We start from the raw sequence: 18,856 nt of genomic DNA, 5'->3' as shown, positions 1-18,856 counted from the left end.
GCGTCCCTTTGTGGGAGGTGACCGGGCTGATCAGGGGAAGGCACCAGCCCCATCACCCTGCTGTTGCAGCCACTGCCAGTCACCGCAGCCAGCAAGGTTTTTTCATCAACACAGACTCCAGTCCCTTCACCATGAAAAAATGACAACTTTAGGCATTTTCAAGATGTGTCTTTCATATAATAATAATTTCTTTATTATTTTTTTTATCCTCACCTGAGGATATATTTCCATTGATTTTTAGAGAATGTGGAAGAGAAAGGGAAAGACAGAGAGAATCATCAAAGTGAGAGGAACACTTTGATTGGTTGCCTCCTGCATGAGCCTGACCTGGGCCCTGGCCAGGGAGGAGCCTGCAACCTAGGTACATGCCCTTGGTCAGAATTGAACCCAGACCCTGCCATCGGCAGGCCAAGGCATTATCCACTGAGACAAACCGGCTAGGGCAGGATATGACATTTCTTAGCCCTCCAGCAGCAGACCTTCGTTTTTTTCACCAGGAGTGTGGTGGAAAAACCCTAGATCACCTTTTTGGATTCTTATTACCCAAGTTACTAAGAATATTACCAGTGGTATACAAGGAGCTTAGCCAATGAGCGGTCAGAAAAGGTGTTTCCCAGGGCACCAGGCAGAGACCACGGAGCCTTTCATTATTGTTGTTAATTGTTGACTGTTAACTCTCCTATACCCACTGATGCAGGCAAAAAAAAATAAAAGGTTTTTCCTCTGTAGTTCACACCAATTGCCGGCTTGCCCCCCTCCTCCCGAGGCCTGATGCCTCTGGCAGAGGCGTCAGGCCTGGGCGAGGGGACCCCCAGACCCCTCCGATTGCCGGCTCCGCCCCCCACCCAGGCCTGACGCCTTGGCCAGAGGTGTTGACCCCCATCACCCTCTGATCGCCGGATCGGCCCCTTGCCCAGGCCTGATGCCTCTGCCAGAGGCGTCAGGCCTGGGCAGGGTACCCCCATCTCCCCCTGATCACCAGCTTCTGGGGCCGGCCTGTGGCCCGGGATGGTGGTTCGCGCTGGCGGCTGCACTGTCCTGCCCTGCCTGCAGCATGCAAATTAGCCGCCATCTTTGTTGGTGGTTAATTTGCATATCACACTGATTAGCCAATGGGAGGCATAGGGAAGGTATGGTCAATTACCATGTTTGTCTATTATTAGATAGGAAGGATGCCTTGCTTTCATGCTCCTCCCTGGTAAGATCTTCCCTATCTTTTATCCTTTACCATATATTTGTTTTCTTTTTGCATATATATTGCAAATTGCTATACATTTTTTCTTAGACCAAGGAAGCTTATATGTCAATAATCTGACCACTCAGGTGCAGTTGAGGAGATGCCTACCCAAGGGAAGTCGGAAGAACAGGGTCGAGGACTCTTTACTCTTCAAGATTAATTACAAACCTTTTTTAAAGAAAAAAAAAGTGTAGAATTAACAGATAAATAGGTCAGTTGCACAGAATACACCCGGGTATTTGGTGGCATGAGAAGGCGCAGGAACCTGGGGACGAGATACCGCTTCATAAGTGATGCTGTGAGAACCAGCTATCGATATGGCTCAGGAGTACCGTGGTCCAGCAATCACATTTATTTCCAGGTGAATTAGGCATAGAGTTTTTTTAAGCCCCGGGGAACGAACAAAACTAAAAAAAAGATTGATAAATTTGACTAAACCTAACTGAAAAATTCTGTACAATTAAAGACAGCCACAGACCACATAATAGCCAAGCCCTATAGCCCGGCCAGTGTGGCTCAGCTGGTTGAGCCTTGTCCCATGCACCAAGTCACCTGTTCAATTCCTAGTCAGAGCACATGCCCTGGTTGTGGGCTCCATCCCTGGTAGGGGGAGTGCATGAGGCAGCCGATTGATATCTCTCTCTCTTCCTCTCCCTTCTCTCCTGAAAATCAATAAAAAAATCTTTTAAAAGTCAAGCCCGGTACTTGAAGAAGCCCTGTAATAGATAAACATTATGATCAATAAGATAATAAACTCACAAAACAATGACCAATAAATAGATGAAGACTTCACAGCCAGGTAAATGTAAATGAAAACAAAGACCTACTGTCTCACAGCTGTGACCAGAAGAGGCAGCATCGTGTAAGCCTGAGTGTTGGAGAGGAGGAGGGAAAGCAGGGGCTCATGGGTGCACACCCCCTGGAGAGCAGGCAGCCACCAGCTGCCGTCCATGCGGGGCATTTACCCAGCACATTTGCACGAGAAAACACATCAAGAATGCACACGGGCAGCTCTGTTAACAAATGGCAACGAGTACCAATCGGAATGACCATTAGTAGGGGAACTGGTGAGTAAACTGATGTAATCTGACCCTAAAAGGTAGTTACGTTGAGTTAAAAAGCAAGTTACAAAAAATAACATACAAAATCACAAATATGAATTTTTTAAAAACCACTACATATTATTTATGAACACAAACATGTGGTAAAGTATAAACTCTCCAATAGGAAGGAGTCCCACCAATTTCCATTTAGCTCCCAGGAAGGAGAGAGGGGAGGCCTCAGAGAGAAGTACAAGAGAGTAACATTTTATTTCTTTAAAAATTAGAAGCAAATGTGGCAAAATAGTTTGTGAAGAGCACAAGGGCTTTATATTATTACTCTGTATATTCGACATACTTTGTAATTAAAAAGAATTTTAATGGGCACATATGGCATAACAACCAAATAATAAATTAATTATTCAAAGCACAAACGTATTTACTAATAACATTAATTATTTAAGCTATGGAAACTTATGTACATACATTAGAGCATGTGGTACAGAGAGTTAAAAATAAATCCTAAAATTTGCAATTTACATTAGGATTTTAAGTTAATAACTTTGCTAATGGGCTTTGAATCTCATGCAAGTTAAAATGTCCCTATGCTATCATGTAAGGGGCGTTCTCCAGCGTTGCCAAAGCTCTATAAACACAATTGTAATCAGCGTGGTGCTCTGAATTCCAGTCTCATTTTGGAAAGCCCTCTCTTTAGCAGGTAACAGTAGCAAGCACTATTTACACGTGTATTTACAGCTCAGAGAGAAGTGAGGAGTCTGGTGAGGAGCGGTGCCCACCTGGTCACAGGGCTTCACAGTGGCAGGGGCCCGAGTCCCGCTGGCAACACTGCTCCCTCCCTCCCTCCATTTCCTGCCCGGGGTTTGGGTCAGAGGCCGAGAAGTGCCAATACTGGAAAAGTTACAAACAAACTCTCATTATAAAACAATCTTTAAAGAAAAAGTGTGTGCCTTTGAAAGAAGTAACGCAGTCCTTTGGGAATACTGTGTCAGAGACCGACCTGGGAAGAACGGCCGTTTGAAGAAAGGGGTTAAGAGGTAGTAGGATTTCGCTACCTGCACTTCACTTACGGACTCTCTGAGCCCCGAGGCAGTAGGACAATAAATACTAAGAAGAAATTCAGGAGACAGACAGAACCGGGTAGGACTCCGCACCCACAAACACAACTCGAGATCTGAAACGCACGTAATACCTCATTCTCGACTACAATACTCTGATCACATTCATACTATTTCAACAATAACCATTTTACCCATTTGATGGTGAGCAGTTGTTTTATTAACATGAATTGCTTTTGCCAATTAAACATTTGCAAGAGATGCTTAGCTGATCTCTCAAGTGACCTGGCTGCTAGATATGCTAATATCCCCAGGGATGAAAGATTGCAATGGAATCACTCCAACTTCCAAACCTCACCCTTTCTGCTTCGGGCACAGCTTTTAGGGTAACGCTGCTGTGACAGAGGCAGGTTTCCTACTCCACGTCAGCCTGTCATGTTCCCTTTTACTTGGTACTAAAACCTTAGCTTGACTGGGAAGTTTGGCTTCCTCAATCTAATTTAATGTAACTTTGGCAGTGTGAACAGCAAAACTCGCTTACAAAATTGAAAGCCACCTACAGCATTACTGTTTGTTTTTAATTTCCCCCATCACCAATTTTAAGTTTCAGGACCACTCATTCATTTCCTCCTCCCTCTCACAGAGGGCTAGATGCCACTCTGCTTCATGAATAAAGTAATCTGATTCCTGTTCTCTCAAATTCTCACGTAACTGAGTAATAATTCATGGGCAGGTCTACAGTTCGGATGTCATGGCACACGAAAGTCTTCCACAGCAAAGCTCGATGTCGTGAGCTCATGGTCTGGAAGTCAGAGCCCTAACAGCGAAGGCCCTGAGGGCCCGCGGACTTGCTGACGGAGGACTGCAGAGCATGCTTCAAACAGCTCAAGACAAACTATATTGATAGCTTAGTCATTTTTATCATTAAATGAATCTACAAATAGCAGAATACTAATTAATTTTGTTTTCATAACTAATAAATAAGTCTTAAAATATTGCTAGGTATAAATCAGTCCTCTCAATTCATTTGCCTCACTGGACTGTTCTAGAACATAGATCAATGCAATGCTTTCACAAATTCCAAATCTGTAATTTAGGGGTTTTCCATATTTATTTTTAAATATATAAAGAGATTAAACTATTTTATAAATATTTTCTCTCAAATACGTAATATTCGTATGTAAAAGAAAAGGTTCCCAAACTGTTACAAACCAACCTAAAGGTAAGTAGACCCGATTGCAGGGCCATTGCATTAACCAAGGGGCTTCCCCAGCAGGTCTGTCTAAGTACGCGCACTGCCTCCGCACACCAGCGCTTCCGGGCGGCCCGTCCACTGCCTTCGCTTTCCTTCAGGGTCACTTCCGGGGGGAAACCTCAGAAAAAGGTCTCACGACAGAGTGGACACGTGGACTTGTTGCTAGATGTAAACCATTTGTACTGAAAAAGAAAAGGTTTTCAATGTTAGAAGAATTTTTCAAAGAGCTGTCATTTTCCATATACATCTAAAGTAACCTTAAAACGATACAGTAAAAGAGGGAGACTACTGTACGCTCCTCCCACTCATCTCCAGATCAACACACACAGTGTCCTGTACAAAGGCTACAGTGTGGTTCTTCCCACCAAGGCTCATGCACACGCCACTGAGCCGGCCAGGAAGACCTCCAAGCAACTAAACGGCCAGGTGACCTTTAAAAAGAGCCAAGAGCGCCCGGCCGGGGGGGCTCCGTGGTTGAGCGTCAACCTATGAACCAGGAGGTCACAGTTCGATTCCCGGTCAGGGCACATGCCCGGTTCTGGGCTTGATCCCCAGTGTGGGGCGTGCAGGAGGCAGCCAATCCATGATTCTCTCTCATCATTGATGTTCCTGTGTCTCCTTCTCCCTTCCTCTCTGAAATCAATGAAAATACATTAAAAAAAAATAAAAAGAGCCAAGAGCTCTGATGCAAGATGGCGCTCAGTTCCAAATTTTTCAGTCTACTTTATGGTCTAGAGCAGCCGTGGGCAACCTTTTTGTGAGTGCGTGCCAAAACCAGCAAAATCTCTGACTCAAAACTCTTCTGCGTGCCAACCCTAATTTTTCGAGAACATGTTACGCCTACTTGATATCTCTTAAGGTGTACGTATGTGAAGAACCTTGAAGAAATAATAAAATTCATTTGAGCGACAAAAACACAGTATATGATGATGAAAAATACATTTATTTTTTAATGTATACATGTATACTGATAGTCCGACAGAAAACTTTATGACTTGTTTGATATTATCAGTGGGACTTTTGCTGCTGCATCACTGATGACAGAGATTTTAAATCAGGTTTACACTTCGTGACCTTCAGAGATATGCACGAGCTACTACTGTCATCCGTCAGGCTACTCCTATTACGAGACTTAACAAAATTCATCACTGAGAACAAAGATTCACAAGTGTGTGTGGATGAAACCAAAACACTGGTCGGATCTAGGAAGGCAGGGAGAGTTAAGGCAGAGGCATAGAAATTGCTCTTCCCCTCTCTCGTCAATCCTTGTCTATGGTCTTTAAGATAACTTGTCATGTAGAATTATTTATTTATCTAAGATGCACCTACACTGAATTTATCTGAAAAATAAAAAAGTCAATATTAAGAAAAAAATTGTAAATGGAAGATTATAAGAGAGGGTTTCACGTGCCAGCAAAAGTTACTGTTGTGCCAGTTTGGCACGTGTGCCAGGGGTTGCCCACCCCTGGTCTAGATCTTATAAGACCACCTATTTTTTGAGTGCTAAGACCTGTATTAGAAACACCCAATGATTAAAATGCTTCATGCTACCATTTCTCAGTAATTTACTATTTACTTTGTACAGATTTTGAAAAACCATCTTAGTATGTCTCCCATTAACTACAATTAAGAGTTTATTTTTCACTGTTTTCTTTTCCAAAGTTAGATATTATACATACACACTATACATAAAATAATAAATAACTTAATTTCTTTTTAGACTTACCAAACAGGCTGAGTGGAACTTCTTCTTGCATGTTCTACAGGCTTTTTTGGGAAGAGAATAGTTGAACCCATGGATGACTGAAAAGCAGATCATGCAATCTTCAACACCCTCAAAGCGTTTGTCTACATTATTTTTCCATAACGCTAGGCCTTCCATAATACTTCCATTCTGTTAACAAGAAGAAGAAGAAAAAAGAGGAATATACAATGAAGACAACCAATCAGTTATTTTTATTCAACTTCAAAAATTTTAAAGTTGAGTTATAACTTGGAGAGAAGAAAATCTGTTTTGCTATATTCACATCTTTTAAATTTTATGAATATTGGTTTTCAAAATGACCACCGAAATTTTGGAACAGATAAATCTTTCTCCAGTAAAGACAGGAATTAAAAAAGCGTTTTGCATCAATACTTCACAGTTCAGTCTCAGCTTGTTGCTTTATGAAAGTCTTAGTAAGTCAATCATTTAGATTTTTTCTGAATTTTAAACTAAAACAATTAATCATTTTATCTTCCCTGCTGCTGATTTGTTCCAGCTCTACAAATTGGTGAATATATATATTTATTTATTTATTTAAATATATTTTATTAATTTTTTTTACAGAGAGGAAAGGAGAGGGATAGAGAGCCAGAAACATCGATGAGAGAGAAACATCAATCAGCCACCTCCATCACACTTCCTACTGGGGATGTGCCCGCAACCAAGGTACATGCCCCTGACCGGAATCGAACCCGGGACCCCTCAGTCCACAGGCCAATGCACGATCCACTGAGCCAAACCAGTCAGGGCAATATATTTATTTTTAAAAAAGTTTTCTTTACTGTGCAATATTCACAATGTGTAAACAAAACTAGAGAAGACTTACAGGTGTCTAAAAGTCAAAGGTCTTTAAAAGTACTGGGATTTCTATAGCCACAGAAGGAGAGCTGAAATGTTAGACTAAGCGTAGCTTGGAAGACATTCCTCTGTCCGGCATCTAACCAAAAAATTCCATCTCTAACCATTTCCTTCATTACCATGTATTGTTCTGTATCGTTTATAATGTCAATAAAGTCAAATCAATTCCTCTCGAACACCAGAAAGAGATGAACATGAAACCTTGGCAGGTGCAAGTCACTCAGGCACATATCTGTGTCCACCAAGGAGCCAGAATCCCCATCTCCAGCTGAGGCAGGAGAGACCGACGAGTGGGCCTCAGTGTGGAGGCCACGTGTGTGCGGGACCGACCTGGTGGGTGAGGTAGGTGCTCAGCTGCAGCATCCAGTTCCGCCACTGCTGCACGGCCACGCCCACGCGCCGCCCACTCTCCACGGTGATGGAGCCCAGCGGGTAGTTGGAAGGCAGCTGGATTATCAGCTCAATGACGATGTCCTCAATGCTGTACGTAGCCATCACTTCTCGAGTAGTAGCTCGAGCCTTAACCTGCAACACACGAACAGTAATATTTGTTTTGTCAAATTTTCTTTCCTTTTTTTTCACTCAAAAAGCATTTCAATAGGTTGACTATTAGCAGCCAAAGTTTCCATTCAAGCAAAATGCAGGTAAACACATTCACTTATTGGACATCTATATTTAACAAGTACCTGACACAGTCGTCCCTCAGCACCCACAGGGTAACTTGGCAGGACTTCCCTGCCCCCACAAGTCCCTCTGTCCGTGGGTCCACATCCCTGGAACCCAACTCTGATTTTGGACCCGAGGCTGCTGAGCCGTGGACGAAGAACCCACGGATGAGGAGAGCTGAGTGTGTTTTATGGTGGTTTAGGACAGTCCAAGTGCATTTTACTGGAAATTCACTCTCATGAAACAGTGTATTTTAACCCTGGCTGGTGTGGCTCAGTGGATAGAGCATCATCCTGTGGACTGAAGGGTTCCACGTTTGATTCTGGCCAAGGGCACATGCCTGGATTGAGGGCTTAATCCCTAGTAGGCGCCGTGCAGGAGACAGCCAATTAATGATTCTCTCTCATCATTGATGTTTCTCTCTCTCTTTCTGTCTCTCTTCCTCTCTTAAATCAATAAAGAAATATATTTAAACAACAACAACAACAAAAACCCAGTGTATTTTATTTTATTCTACCAGCTTCACCATATGACACTAGTTTCTGACCAGACAAAGGACAGATGGGTTAGTCATCACTGCTTGTCTTCGGGCATCAAGTGCCAGGTGTCTGCCCAGCCTCCCTCTGCTGCGGATTCTGAATTTCCCAGAAGAACACTCACCCCTGGTTCTGGTTTCCACACAGCATTGCAAACGCAACGTGAAACACCAATGACCCCCCGGCCCCAACAACTTGATTCTCTGACGCCCAAATCTCCAGGCTGACACCGCAGCGTCACCTTAAATATCTCCTCCGCCTCCTCCCAGCTATTCAAGCTGGGATACATTTCCACAAAATTCCCCGCCCCCGTTTACATCCCCACCAGGCCTGCCCCACGCCCACAGCTCTGATGCCAGCACTCCCCACATGCCTCGACCCCGCACTACTCAACAGCCAGGTTTATGTCACGGTCAGTCAGAGCAACTGCACAGATGATTACGCCACCCGTCACCCCCTCAACAGAGATTTGTCAGTGGCTACCCAGGACCAAATACTTCAGACTGTTCTGTGAGGCCTTTCCCAGCGTGACCTAACCCCTCGCAGATCTGCCCGCTCCCTGACAGCCGCCTGCAGGAGCCTCCTCTCCCTGAACACGGTTACTCGTCCTGCCTCGGGCAACTACAGAAGTTCTCACTCCCAGCCTTTTGCTTCTGCCACTGTTTCCCTGCAGCGAATGCCTTTCCACACGTCTCCCCAGACCAACTCCTGCCCCTTACAGCGCCTTTCTCCATCGTCTCCCCACCCTCAGCCAATGGTCCTCCCCTGGGACCACACTCGTCCCCTCCGTGCGCCACGTTCTAGTCTCAAACACAAACCGTGGTCGGTGTCTCCCCTTCCCTGACCAGATGGCATGTCCCACAGGCCAGGCCCTCGCTGTTGACCACACTGCTTGCACCAAGCCCGGCACCTGGAGGTGTCCGATGTATATTTTACAGGAACTGATGAATATTCAAAAGCTCCTTGGTGGGGGCTTGTGAAATTATGCCACTGTTCCAATCTATGCATTAATATGAGATTTGACTTATAAGAGTCAGAGAATACAGCAGCAATTCCTGTAAATTCTAAACCAACGGTCACAATTGTGATACTCAACTCACTACAGATGTCAGACACAATCAATATTTAAATCACCTTTCTAGAGAAAGTTCAAGAGCGTACTAACCGTCATGCCACTGAACAGCTGTGTACTTGTCTGCACAGCAGCTATTTCCTGCAGAGAAAGCACGCTGCTGACGTACTTGCTGGTGAACCGGTCGACAACGTTGAAGACACGCTTCTCGCTGCTGTTCCACCACAGCCGGACCATGGCGGGCAGGTCCTTCAGGGTCATGTGGTAGACGGAGCAAGCCAAGTGCGGGATGTGGTACGGAAGGGTTGCTGTTTCTGAGGGAGAAGCAAAGTCTTCGTCAGCAGTGTGTATCTCGGACACAGAATAACAGACTAAGACAAGGACTTTCCTAAGAAAATCCTAATTCCTCACATGAGGACTAGAGCTCCTAAAACAAACAAAGAAGCCAAGATGCTACCACATTAGCTTTTTCTACATATTTCACATGAACCACGGCAAAAAGAAGATTCCAACTGAACTGGAAACAGCATTCTGCATTTCACACGGAGAGTCACAGGTAATAAGAAGCACTGCCTTCAAAGGGGGGAATAAAAGATGAAAGGAGTCCCACCTCCTTTACTCCCAGCATCACTGACGTATTTACGCCAAGTCCTAGAACACCCACCTCAACCTCACAGTCCGCCCTCGGTGCTCTAAGGCAGTGGTCGCCATCCTTTCGGACCTCACGGACCACCAGCTGATGACCACTGCTCCAAAGGTTTCCTGAGTCTAAGGCATTTAACAAATTATTCCGAAGAATCAGTTACAACGGTAGAACAGCCTGAACCAATGGCTAAAACCTGAGCCTCCACAGTGAAGGAAAGAACTCGTACTTGTCTTTGTTCCCCGACGGCAGACTGCTGACTTACAGGCCTACGAACCATTATCACGCAACAAGTACTTGTTTACAGAGTAAAATGTAAGTCTCAACAACCTAGGATTCAAAAATGTCTTTAATTCTTAACAGCGTTATCCACAAGGTCACACTGAATGTCCTACGTAGAGAAACGTGGAAGGCCTTGCACCCAGGCCCCATCTGGGGCTGGGCTGCACCCTCAGGTCTGAACCTGTCCCAGGAGAGCTCACATGCATGTGCGCACACATACACACGTGCACATGTACACACACACCCCACACACATGCACACACACACGCACATACCACACAAACATGTGCGCGCGCACATACACACGTGCACATGCACACACACACACCCCACACACATACATGCACATACCACGCAAACATGTGTGCGCGCACACACACACACACACACACACAGGCACACACACCCCCGCACTGACCTCTGATACTCAGCTGGACCTCCTCCGTGAAGAAGGTCTTGGGCTCCTTGCTGGGCTCAGCAGCTGCCTCGGTGCAGGTCGGGTTTTCGGGCATGAGCCTGAACAGGTGATAGAGCAGTTTATTTAAACTCTTTGTTTTCCGGAGGTACATTGAATACAGAGCCCGAAGCTGGGGGGAAGCAAGAATGTGTCAGTAAACCCGTTTAGCCAAGAGCAGTGACGACAAACCCAAGTAGAACAGACTGCACAAGAACAGTAAAACACCAGGGGGCATGTGTCATACTTTCGACAACACGGCCTTCACAAGACATTGATCTGAGGACTCGGAATGACACAGCAGAGTCCACAGAACAGGGGCCACATCCTTACTCCCCGATGGGCCATGTGACGGCCCTGCCTCCTTTCCTCATAGACCGCAGACCTGCCGCTCCCTCCTCACGCGACACGTGCTCTAAGGTCTCCCTCTGACCGTCTCCCTGGGAGGCTCACCTGCACTTGGAGTCCGAGCCGTGGAAATCCACTCGCCACTCCCCAGATGACTCACTCGCTCTCTCGCACCTGCCACACATTCCTTCCACACCACAGGCCCTCGTCTCTGGAAACCTTGCTTAGAACCAATTCCATTTCCTGGCGGAGCCGCCCCACCAAGACCCTGCAGCGCCCCTGCAGGACGACACCGCTAGCGTCCGCCTGTCACTTTAGGATCGGGGAGCTTCAGGTGAAACCAGGGATTGCTGGGTTCTTTTATGACACAGGAGAGCCTGGCACCACGGGGGCACGGCGGGCACCGGTGAGGCCCATCTGGAGAACTCCTTGTCCCTCAGGTCGCAGTACTGGTCATGTGCTCACATGGCTTTACCCTGATTTCCTCCATGCACCACACTGCTCCTCCCAGTGCAGACGCTGAGGGCTCAAACGCGGGGATCAAGCCATAGGGTTTCGAACCGATTCTTAAAATACGTTGATCCAAGTACCTTTATCATGGAGCATTCTGGGGGCACTACCTTGACCAAGTACCACACTCAGTGTCACCAACAGGAGGCCTGGTCATGCTGAGCCTCTCGGGGACACGGTGAGACACAGTCCCCTGGGCGGAAGCCCTCCTGCTGAAAACCAATCGGCATCTAACTACCAGGAAAGTTAGAGCCGAACTGTAACCATCTACAAAATAGCTGACCTGGTGAGCGACCAGAGAGAGAAGAAAGGTGGGGAATTACTGAGTAAAGAAATATGACAAACCAACGCAAACAAGATCCTCGATTAAATCCCAAGAGAAGGAGATTAAACTATAAAGGACATTTACTGAGAAATGTGAATACAAATTAGCTAGTGCCATTGCATGAAATTCATTTGAGTGTAATAGTTACATTGCACTTAGGTATGAACATGTCCTTGTTCTTAGAAGACACATGTTTATTTATTTATTTTTAAAAATATATTCTTATTGATTTCAGAGAGGAAGGAAGAGGGAGAGAGAGAAACATCAATGATAGGAGAGAATCATTGATTGGTTGCCTCCTGCACACCCCCTTCTGGGGATGGAGCCCACAACCCGGGCATGTGCCCTTAACTGGGAATCGAACCTGGGACCCTCCAGTCTGCAGGCCGATCCTCTATTCACTGAGCCAAACCAGCCAGGGCAGGAGATACATGTTTAAATACTTTTGGTAAAGCATCATGATGTTTGCAACTTACTTTCAAGTAGATCATCAGGAAGAAAGTGAATACAGAGCAAGTGTGAAAGTGTCGGAAAAGGATACATGACTTCATGAATTATTCTACTTCTAACTTTAAAATTTTTCAAAATATAGAGAGCAAATTTTTTTGAACATTGTACAACTATACTTTTTACTACATGGAGGTGGAATAATACATTTGTGTTGTTTTTTTAAAATATATTTTTATTGATTTCAGAGAGGAAGGAAGAGGGAGAGAGAGATAGAACATCCATGATGAGAGAGAATCATGGTGGATCGGCTGCCTCCTGCAAGGCCCCCACTGGGGATCGAGCCCACAACCCAGCATGTGCTCTTGACCGGTATTGAACGTGGGACCTTTCAGTTCACAGGCCAACGCTCCATCCACCGAGCCAAACCGGCCAGGGCAGAAAGGAAATTTTAAAAAAATTAATCATACATATCAATGGACTTTTAAAACCACACACATCTTACCTAACAATCCCACTCCTAGGTAAATAACACCAGAAATAAAAAACGTGCACACAAACATGTCACAAGAGCCACAGGTGGAACCTCCTGAATTCACCAGCAGGTGAACGTGCTACGCTCGCATGTGGTACGTGGAGGGTCCTCAGCAGAGGACACTCAGCCACAGAAAGGCCTCCAGCCCTGACACCTGCTGCTACCAGGTGGCTCCTGAGACTCGAGCTCAGGGAAGGAGGCAGACGCAAAAGGCCACCTAGAGGGTGTCCCCCAAATGTGCATACACTGTGAGTAACTATTAATTCCAATGGGTCAAATCTGAAAAGAAAAACACCAACTAAGCTACCAGCTGTTGAGTGTGTAAGACAGCCTTCGGGACGCCCTGTACATAAAATGCCCATATTCGGCAAATCCAGAGATAGAACACAGGTAAGCGGTTGCCAGGGGCTGAAGGGTTCGAGAGGAAATGGGAACTGAGGACAAATGAGCGAGGGTTTTTTTTTTTTGCAATCACACACACATACACTCACACACACACACAATCTCACACACACATACACTCACACACACACACAATCTCACACACACACTCACACACACAATCTCACACACACACACACACACAGCTTTGGTTACAGTTCAATCTGATTCACTAGGAGTTTTTTGAGAAGGTAAAAATAACTCAGATTTAGGGCTGATCAATGTTTTTGTGGGTTTTAAATTCTGTTATAGGATTCACCTAGTTGTGTTATTTGGTGGGTTACAGTGGTTTATCTGTCCACAGCTCAGTTCAGTTCCAGGCTTAGCAAAGCCGCTGGGCAATTCTCTGTGCCCTTCCCACACTCTGGTTTAATGAAAAAGATGGTGCATGGCCATTTTCCAAATTTCTGAATATATGATGACAAGACCAAAATTCCTACACATACAGGCTTCAATTCAGGGCAATTTTTTGAAATGAGCAACATTTTAAGAAACAAACGTAAAAGCCCAACAATGAGCTCTTGAGGTTTGTCACCAGCAAATAACACGAGCTCAGGCCACGGGGAGGCTCAGGCCACGTGAGGCTCAGGCCACGGGGAGGCTCAGGCCATGGTGAGGCTCAGGCCACGGGGAGGATCAGGCCACGGTGAGGCTCAGGTCACGTGAGGCTCAGGCCACGGGGAGGCTCAGGCCACGGGGAGGGAGGCCTGAAGAGAAACCCAGTGATTTCGACACCGAGGTGGCTGCTGCCCTGTGACCTGGTTCCCGAGATACAAAGGCAAAGATGCGCCTGGTGACATACTTGTTTGTCCCAAGAGATGGGTCATGCGCACAGCGGACCCTAACGTAAGCATTCTGAAAATGCACGTCGGAAAGGAGTGCCTGCACTTCCACTGAAGAGGGAAACTACGTCTCCTAGGAGGACTTGTCCCAGAAGCCACACCCTCTATTAGACTGATTCCAAGCCTCTAGGAATTCTCAAAGTCGGTATCTGCCTAGAAGATTTTAAAAACAGATAAGTAAACTAGAGTATATTTTCCAAGTAAACATGACGCTGCAGAATAACGTGGGCAAAATGACTGCTATCGGACATCCCCACGCAGAGAGCGCGGCTGGGAGAGCCTGGGTCGTGTGCGCACGTCTTCCTCTGAACACGGGTCTTAAGGGATTTGCTGAGGACAGGCTTGTCCGACTGCCCCACGGCTACTGACCTGAGAGGAAGAGGCTTTGAAGAAAGTGAGGATGAGCTTCCAGGTGAGGAGGTAACCCAGCACAGAGCAGAAGTCCTCGCTCAGCGGCTGGATGGCCACGACCTGCCCGACGGGAACACAGCCCAGGACGCTTTCCAGCAGGTCCTCTTGCGCGTGGAGAAGGGACATCAGTGCTGCCGGCGGGGACCTGGGAGGAGGAGACACCCACTGTCTTCACAGCTTCCCTCAGCGACTGTCAGCATGCACACCCTCAAACGTTTTAGAAAAACCTTTCTTTATTTCCCCAAAACCATTTAAAAATCTCCTTTTATAGATTCACCTTGAACTCCAAATTTTACATAATGGCAATTATAGAAAATGAAAGACATAAAATGTATATCGTTTATACATGAAAATATATGTATTGTATATTATATCTTTTACATTCATAAAGATGTAAATATGATATCTATTACATGTAAAATGTTTTTAAATATGAAGCTTTTAAATTATATATTTAAGAAATGCTACATGCTATAAAAATATGGACTCAAGAAGTCACCACTTAAAAAAAAGACCCTTTTAGAAAACATCTATTTCAACCATCTGTTTTATAGATGGAAAAAAATCACACCCTTTGCAAAGCTAAAATGACGCAAGTCCCTCAGAGACTGGAAGAACGAGGCTGCCAAGCCCTGCCAGGCCTTCACCCCCTACAGTGGGCACCGAGACAGGCTGCGGGGCATCTGCTCAGGAAGGTTAACAGGCACGGCCACGCAGGCTCCATGTGCTCCTCCGGGGAGGTTCTCTGCAGGGGACCTGGTGAGACCCTGGGACCCTGTGTCCTCCATGGCTCCCTTCCCCTCCCCACATCCACGGGTCTTCCAGCTCCCGCCATGTTTTCCTCCACCACCACCACCACCTCCCACACTGGCCTTTCTCTACTCCAGGCCACAGTCCCCAGAGCTCACAGTCCAGCTCAGCTCTCCACTCCCCACACGCCTCCAACGCATGTTATGATTTCTGGAATGGTCTCTACTTCTGCGTACAATTTAGGATTCATACTATTGCCAGAATCAGGTGGTGATATCCCTTTTCCTACCAAAAAATGCCCAAACCCTAAAGAGTGTCATTTGTAAGCTCCCTTCCAGCTTCGTCTTCCACTACCCCTCCTCCCCGCAACTCCACACACTTGTTCATGTATGCTTTCCTTCAACAAATGAGCATCACTCGAGTCTGCTTTAGGCCAGGAACCACTCTGGATGCTATGAACATGACTAAGAACAAGAGACAAAAGCCCCTGCCTTCACTGAGTGGAAGACACACAGTAAGAACGTGTGTCAGGGGGACCACTCGCCATCCCAGCACAGCCTGACGATTCGCGCCTCCACGCTCGTGCACGGTCTCCGGCCGGGCGGCTCGCTGCCTCACCTGAAGAGCCAGACAAACGTCTCTTGGGCAAGAGGAAGTCTTCCTTCCTGGTGCCAGCAGGGTGGGCCCACAACATGCTCCCTGTCCTTTTCTTAGCACCTGTCACACACTGGTTACTTGTACAGGTCATACTGTAATAGCCAGCGAGGGCAAGCTTCTTACGAAAAAGAACAGTTAACGCTGGCTGGTTTGGTTCAGCGGACAGAGTGTTGGCCTGCGAACTGAAGGGTCCCGGGTTCGATTCCAGTCAAGGGCACATGCCCAGGTTGTGGGCTTGATCCCCAGAAGGGGGCGTGCGGAAGGCAGCCGCTCTATAATTCCCTCTCATCATTGATGTTTCTATCTCTTTCTCCCTCTCCCCTCCTCTCTGAGATCAATAAAAATATATTAAAAAACAAAACATTTACTCAACACTGTATCCCCCCCTCAGCATTTAATCAATACTTTGCACTAACTGGGTGCTCAAGTGACATTTGGCCACAAAAGCTACCATGTGGCCATAAGAAATTTTACTAAATAGCAGCAAACTAAAATATGGTTAAGGAGCAATTAAGATGAGAGAGAAACCATCTTTCTGGGTGAACTCTAGATTTCATTACATCTCACAGCTGGCTGTGAAGACCTGCTGAATGAACATACGCTCCACACGGAGAAGTCACGCTAAGTGAGATCGGTTATGACACTGTAATAAACACATCATTAAAAACCTTACAAGGCTGGTTCCTCCTCTTCGTCTCCGTATGACTTTAGATTATCCTGATCATATTGTGGTAATTCTGGCATCAACCTGGAAATCAGAACATTATTTTACATTGTTTGTTGTTAAAAATCATGTTTAAGAGCAGAAAGACCAATACTTATTTTGTAATGAATACATTTTTTAAATATTCCCTGAAACAACGACCCGTGGCCAGGATGCTCTAAATGTAAACTCTGCATGGAGAACACGGTGAGATCAAGCCCTGGCCTCCCTCGTCAGAACAAACGCAGTCAGGTTTACTCCATTTTCTGTTGTTTCTGTAACTGTAAATGACTTTAAAAGCGATAAAAGTGAATACATAGTCTATTATTTTAGAGCGCCCTGACCTCTGTTCAGACTCTTACTTGTACAGCATCTGATAGGCAGCAATTTGCACGGGCCGAGCTCGGAAGAGGAGTAAGGGGGCCAATGTGTTCAGCAGAGTCTGGAGATGTTCCGGCAAGTGTGTGCTCTGGCCAGCGACCAGCCTTGCAGGGAGCCTGTGACTCAGAAGCTGGTCCTTTGGGATATATGTTAACGTCTCACACATGGGCTTTAGCACTGCATTCTGAAAGGATGTTTCAGACGTATCTCTGCTTTCTCCTGGTGACAAAAGAAAAACACACATGCACATCCCAAAACAAAACGGGAAGCACAGCTTGACTGCTTCACAGATGATCAATGTTACTAAAGGAAATGCACCTGGAAAACCAGAGCCCCGGCCGGTGTTGCTCAGTGGGTGGGCTGTGTCCCCGGTACCAAGAGGTCACTGGTTAGATTCCCAGTCAGGGCACATGCCCGGTTGTGGGTTCGATCCCCAAGAGGCAGGAGGCAGCTAATCAGTATTTCTCTCTCATCAATGTTTCTATCTCTCTCTTTAAAATCAATTAAGGAAACTATATTAAAACTTAACATTAAGCCCTAACTGGTTTGGCTCACTGGATAGAGCATCGGCCTGGGGACTGAAGGGTCCCAAGTTCGATTCCTGCCAAGGGCATGTACCTTGGTTGTGGGTACATCCCTAGTAGGGGGGGTGCAGGAGGCAGCTGATCGATGTTTCTCTCTCTTCGATGTTTCTAACTCTCTATTCCTCTCCTTTCCTCTCTGTAAAAAAATCAATAAAATATATTAAAAAAAACAAACAAACAAACAAAAAACTTAACATTAAACCAACTATAACTCTAGAAACATGAACTGAATGTGTATAACATTCAGTGATCTCAACTGTTCGGCGACTTCTATTCTCGTTAAGACAGGTCTGAGCTATAAATCTGTGTGTATCTGACTCCTATCCTTTCACTCTGCAGTGGCCTCTGAAGCCATTTCAATTCTCATCGTGACTGAGCACATGACGCTCTGAGAGGCCTCGATTCTCCGGCTCTTGTCTCCTCTTCTGCTGGACTCTTTGACTGAAACACCCAGAGATGCGGTTTTGGATCTTTTGACAAGTCGTTCTTAACGAATCTCATGATTACGCCCCTTTTTACTTGCCTGTAACTGTCACCAAGAGAGGTAAAAGCAAGTTGTGGATGCCTTGGGAAAAGAATTCTTTCCATTCACTGACTAGGTTTGCAGGAAGATGGCCAGCAGGGTCCCGCGTTGTGGAATCGAAGAAGGCACTGAGCTCACAGGCCAGAGCGCAGCTGACACAGGCCAGCAGCTGCACCAGCGGCACAGAGCGCAGCGCGTAGTTCTCGCGCGTCGTCTGGGAAACAGAAATGAGGTTGGTAAGCAGACCTCTACCGGAACATCCAAAAACAAGGCCATGCAGCCAAGGCCCTTTCAGTTCTCAGGGAGCATTTCTAGAGTTCACATCAAAATAATTTTTTCAAAATTAAATACTAGAAATTAGAATCAACCCATTTATTCTGAAATGTTCTTTTTTATTTCTGAAACTACAAAACAAAGTAGCATCCATGACCATTTAGCAAGTGGAACACATTAAAGACACATTTATAATATTCTCAGGAGCCCTGCTAATTGGGCATTTTTAAATTATGTTAAAA

The 18,856-nt window shown here is 45.9% G+C and overlaps 1 protein-coding gene across 2 annotated transcripts in view; it reads right to left on the bottom strand.

Moving 5' to 3' along the window:
• Positions 1–192: 192 nt before the first annotated feature.
• The window catches only part of LTN1 (listerin E3 ubiquitin protein ligase 1), a 52,415-nt gene continuing 33,751 nt past the window's right edge, over positions 193–18,856 (bottom strand). The window contains exons 22-30 of one of the 2 annotated variants that reach the window (XM_070407315.1): positions 18,342–18,555; positions 17,216–17,453; positions 16,824–16,898; positions 14,702–14,888; positions 10,849–11,017; positions 9,599–9,819; positions 7,562–7,756; positions 6,335–6,502; positions 193–4,790 (exon numbers count right to left, since the gene is read on the bottom strand). In XM_070407315.1, coding sequence (XP_070263416.1) covers positions 4,728–4,790; positions 6,335–6,502; positions 7,562–7,756; positions 9,599–9,819; positions 10,849–11,017; positions 14,702–14,888; positions 16,824–16,898; positions 17,216–17,453; positions 18,342–18,555 — 1,530 coding nt within the window. In that variant the 3' untranslated portion in view covers positions 193–4,727. Of the gene's footprint in view, positions 4,791–6,334; positions 6,503–7,561; positions 7,757–9,598; positions 9,820–10,848; positions 11,018–14,701; positions 14,889–16,823; positions 16,899–17,215; positions 17,454–18,341; positions 18,556–18,856 lie in introns of those variants that run through there. The other variant, XR_011470355.1, reaches the window with a different exon arrangement.

Source organism: Myotis yumanensis, unplaced genomic scaffold (genome assembly GCF_028538775.1).
Source record: "Myotis yumanensis isolate MYYU_CA2020_CCGP unplaced genomic scaffold, mMyoYum1.0.hap1 SCAF_2, whole genome shotgun sequence".
In the NCBI taxonomy this organism is placed as follows: Eukaryota; Metazoa; Chordata; class Mammalia; order Chiroptera; family Vespertilionidae; genus Myotis; species Myotis yumanensis.
The sequence above is the reverse complement of the archived record's forward strand: the minus strand, read 5'-3'. Positions and strand labels throughout refer to the sequence as shown.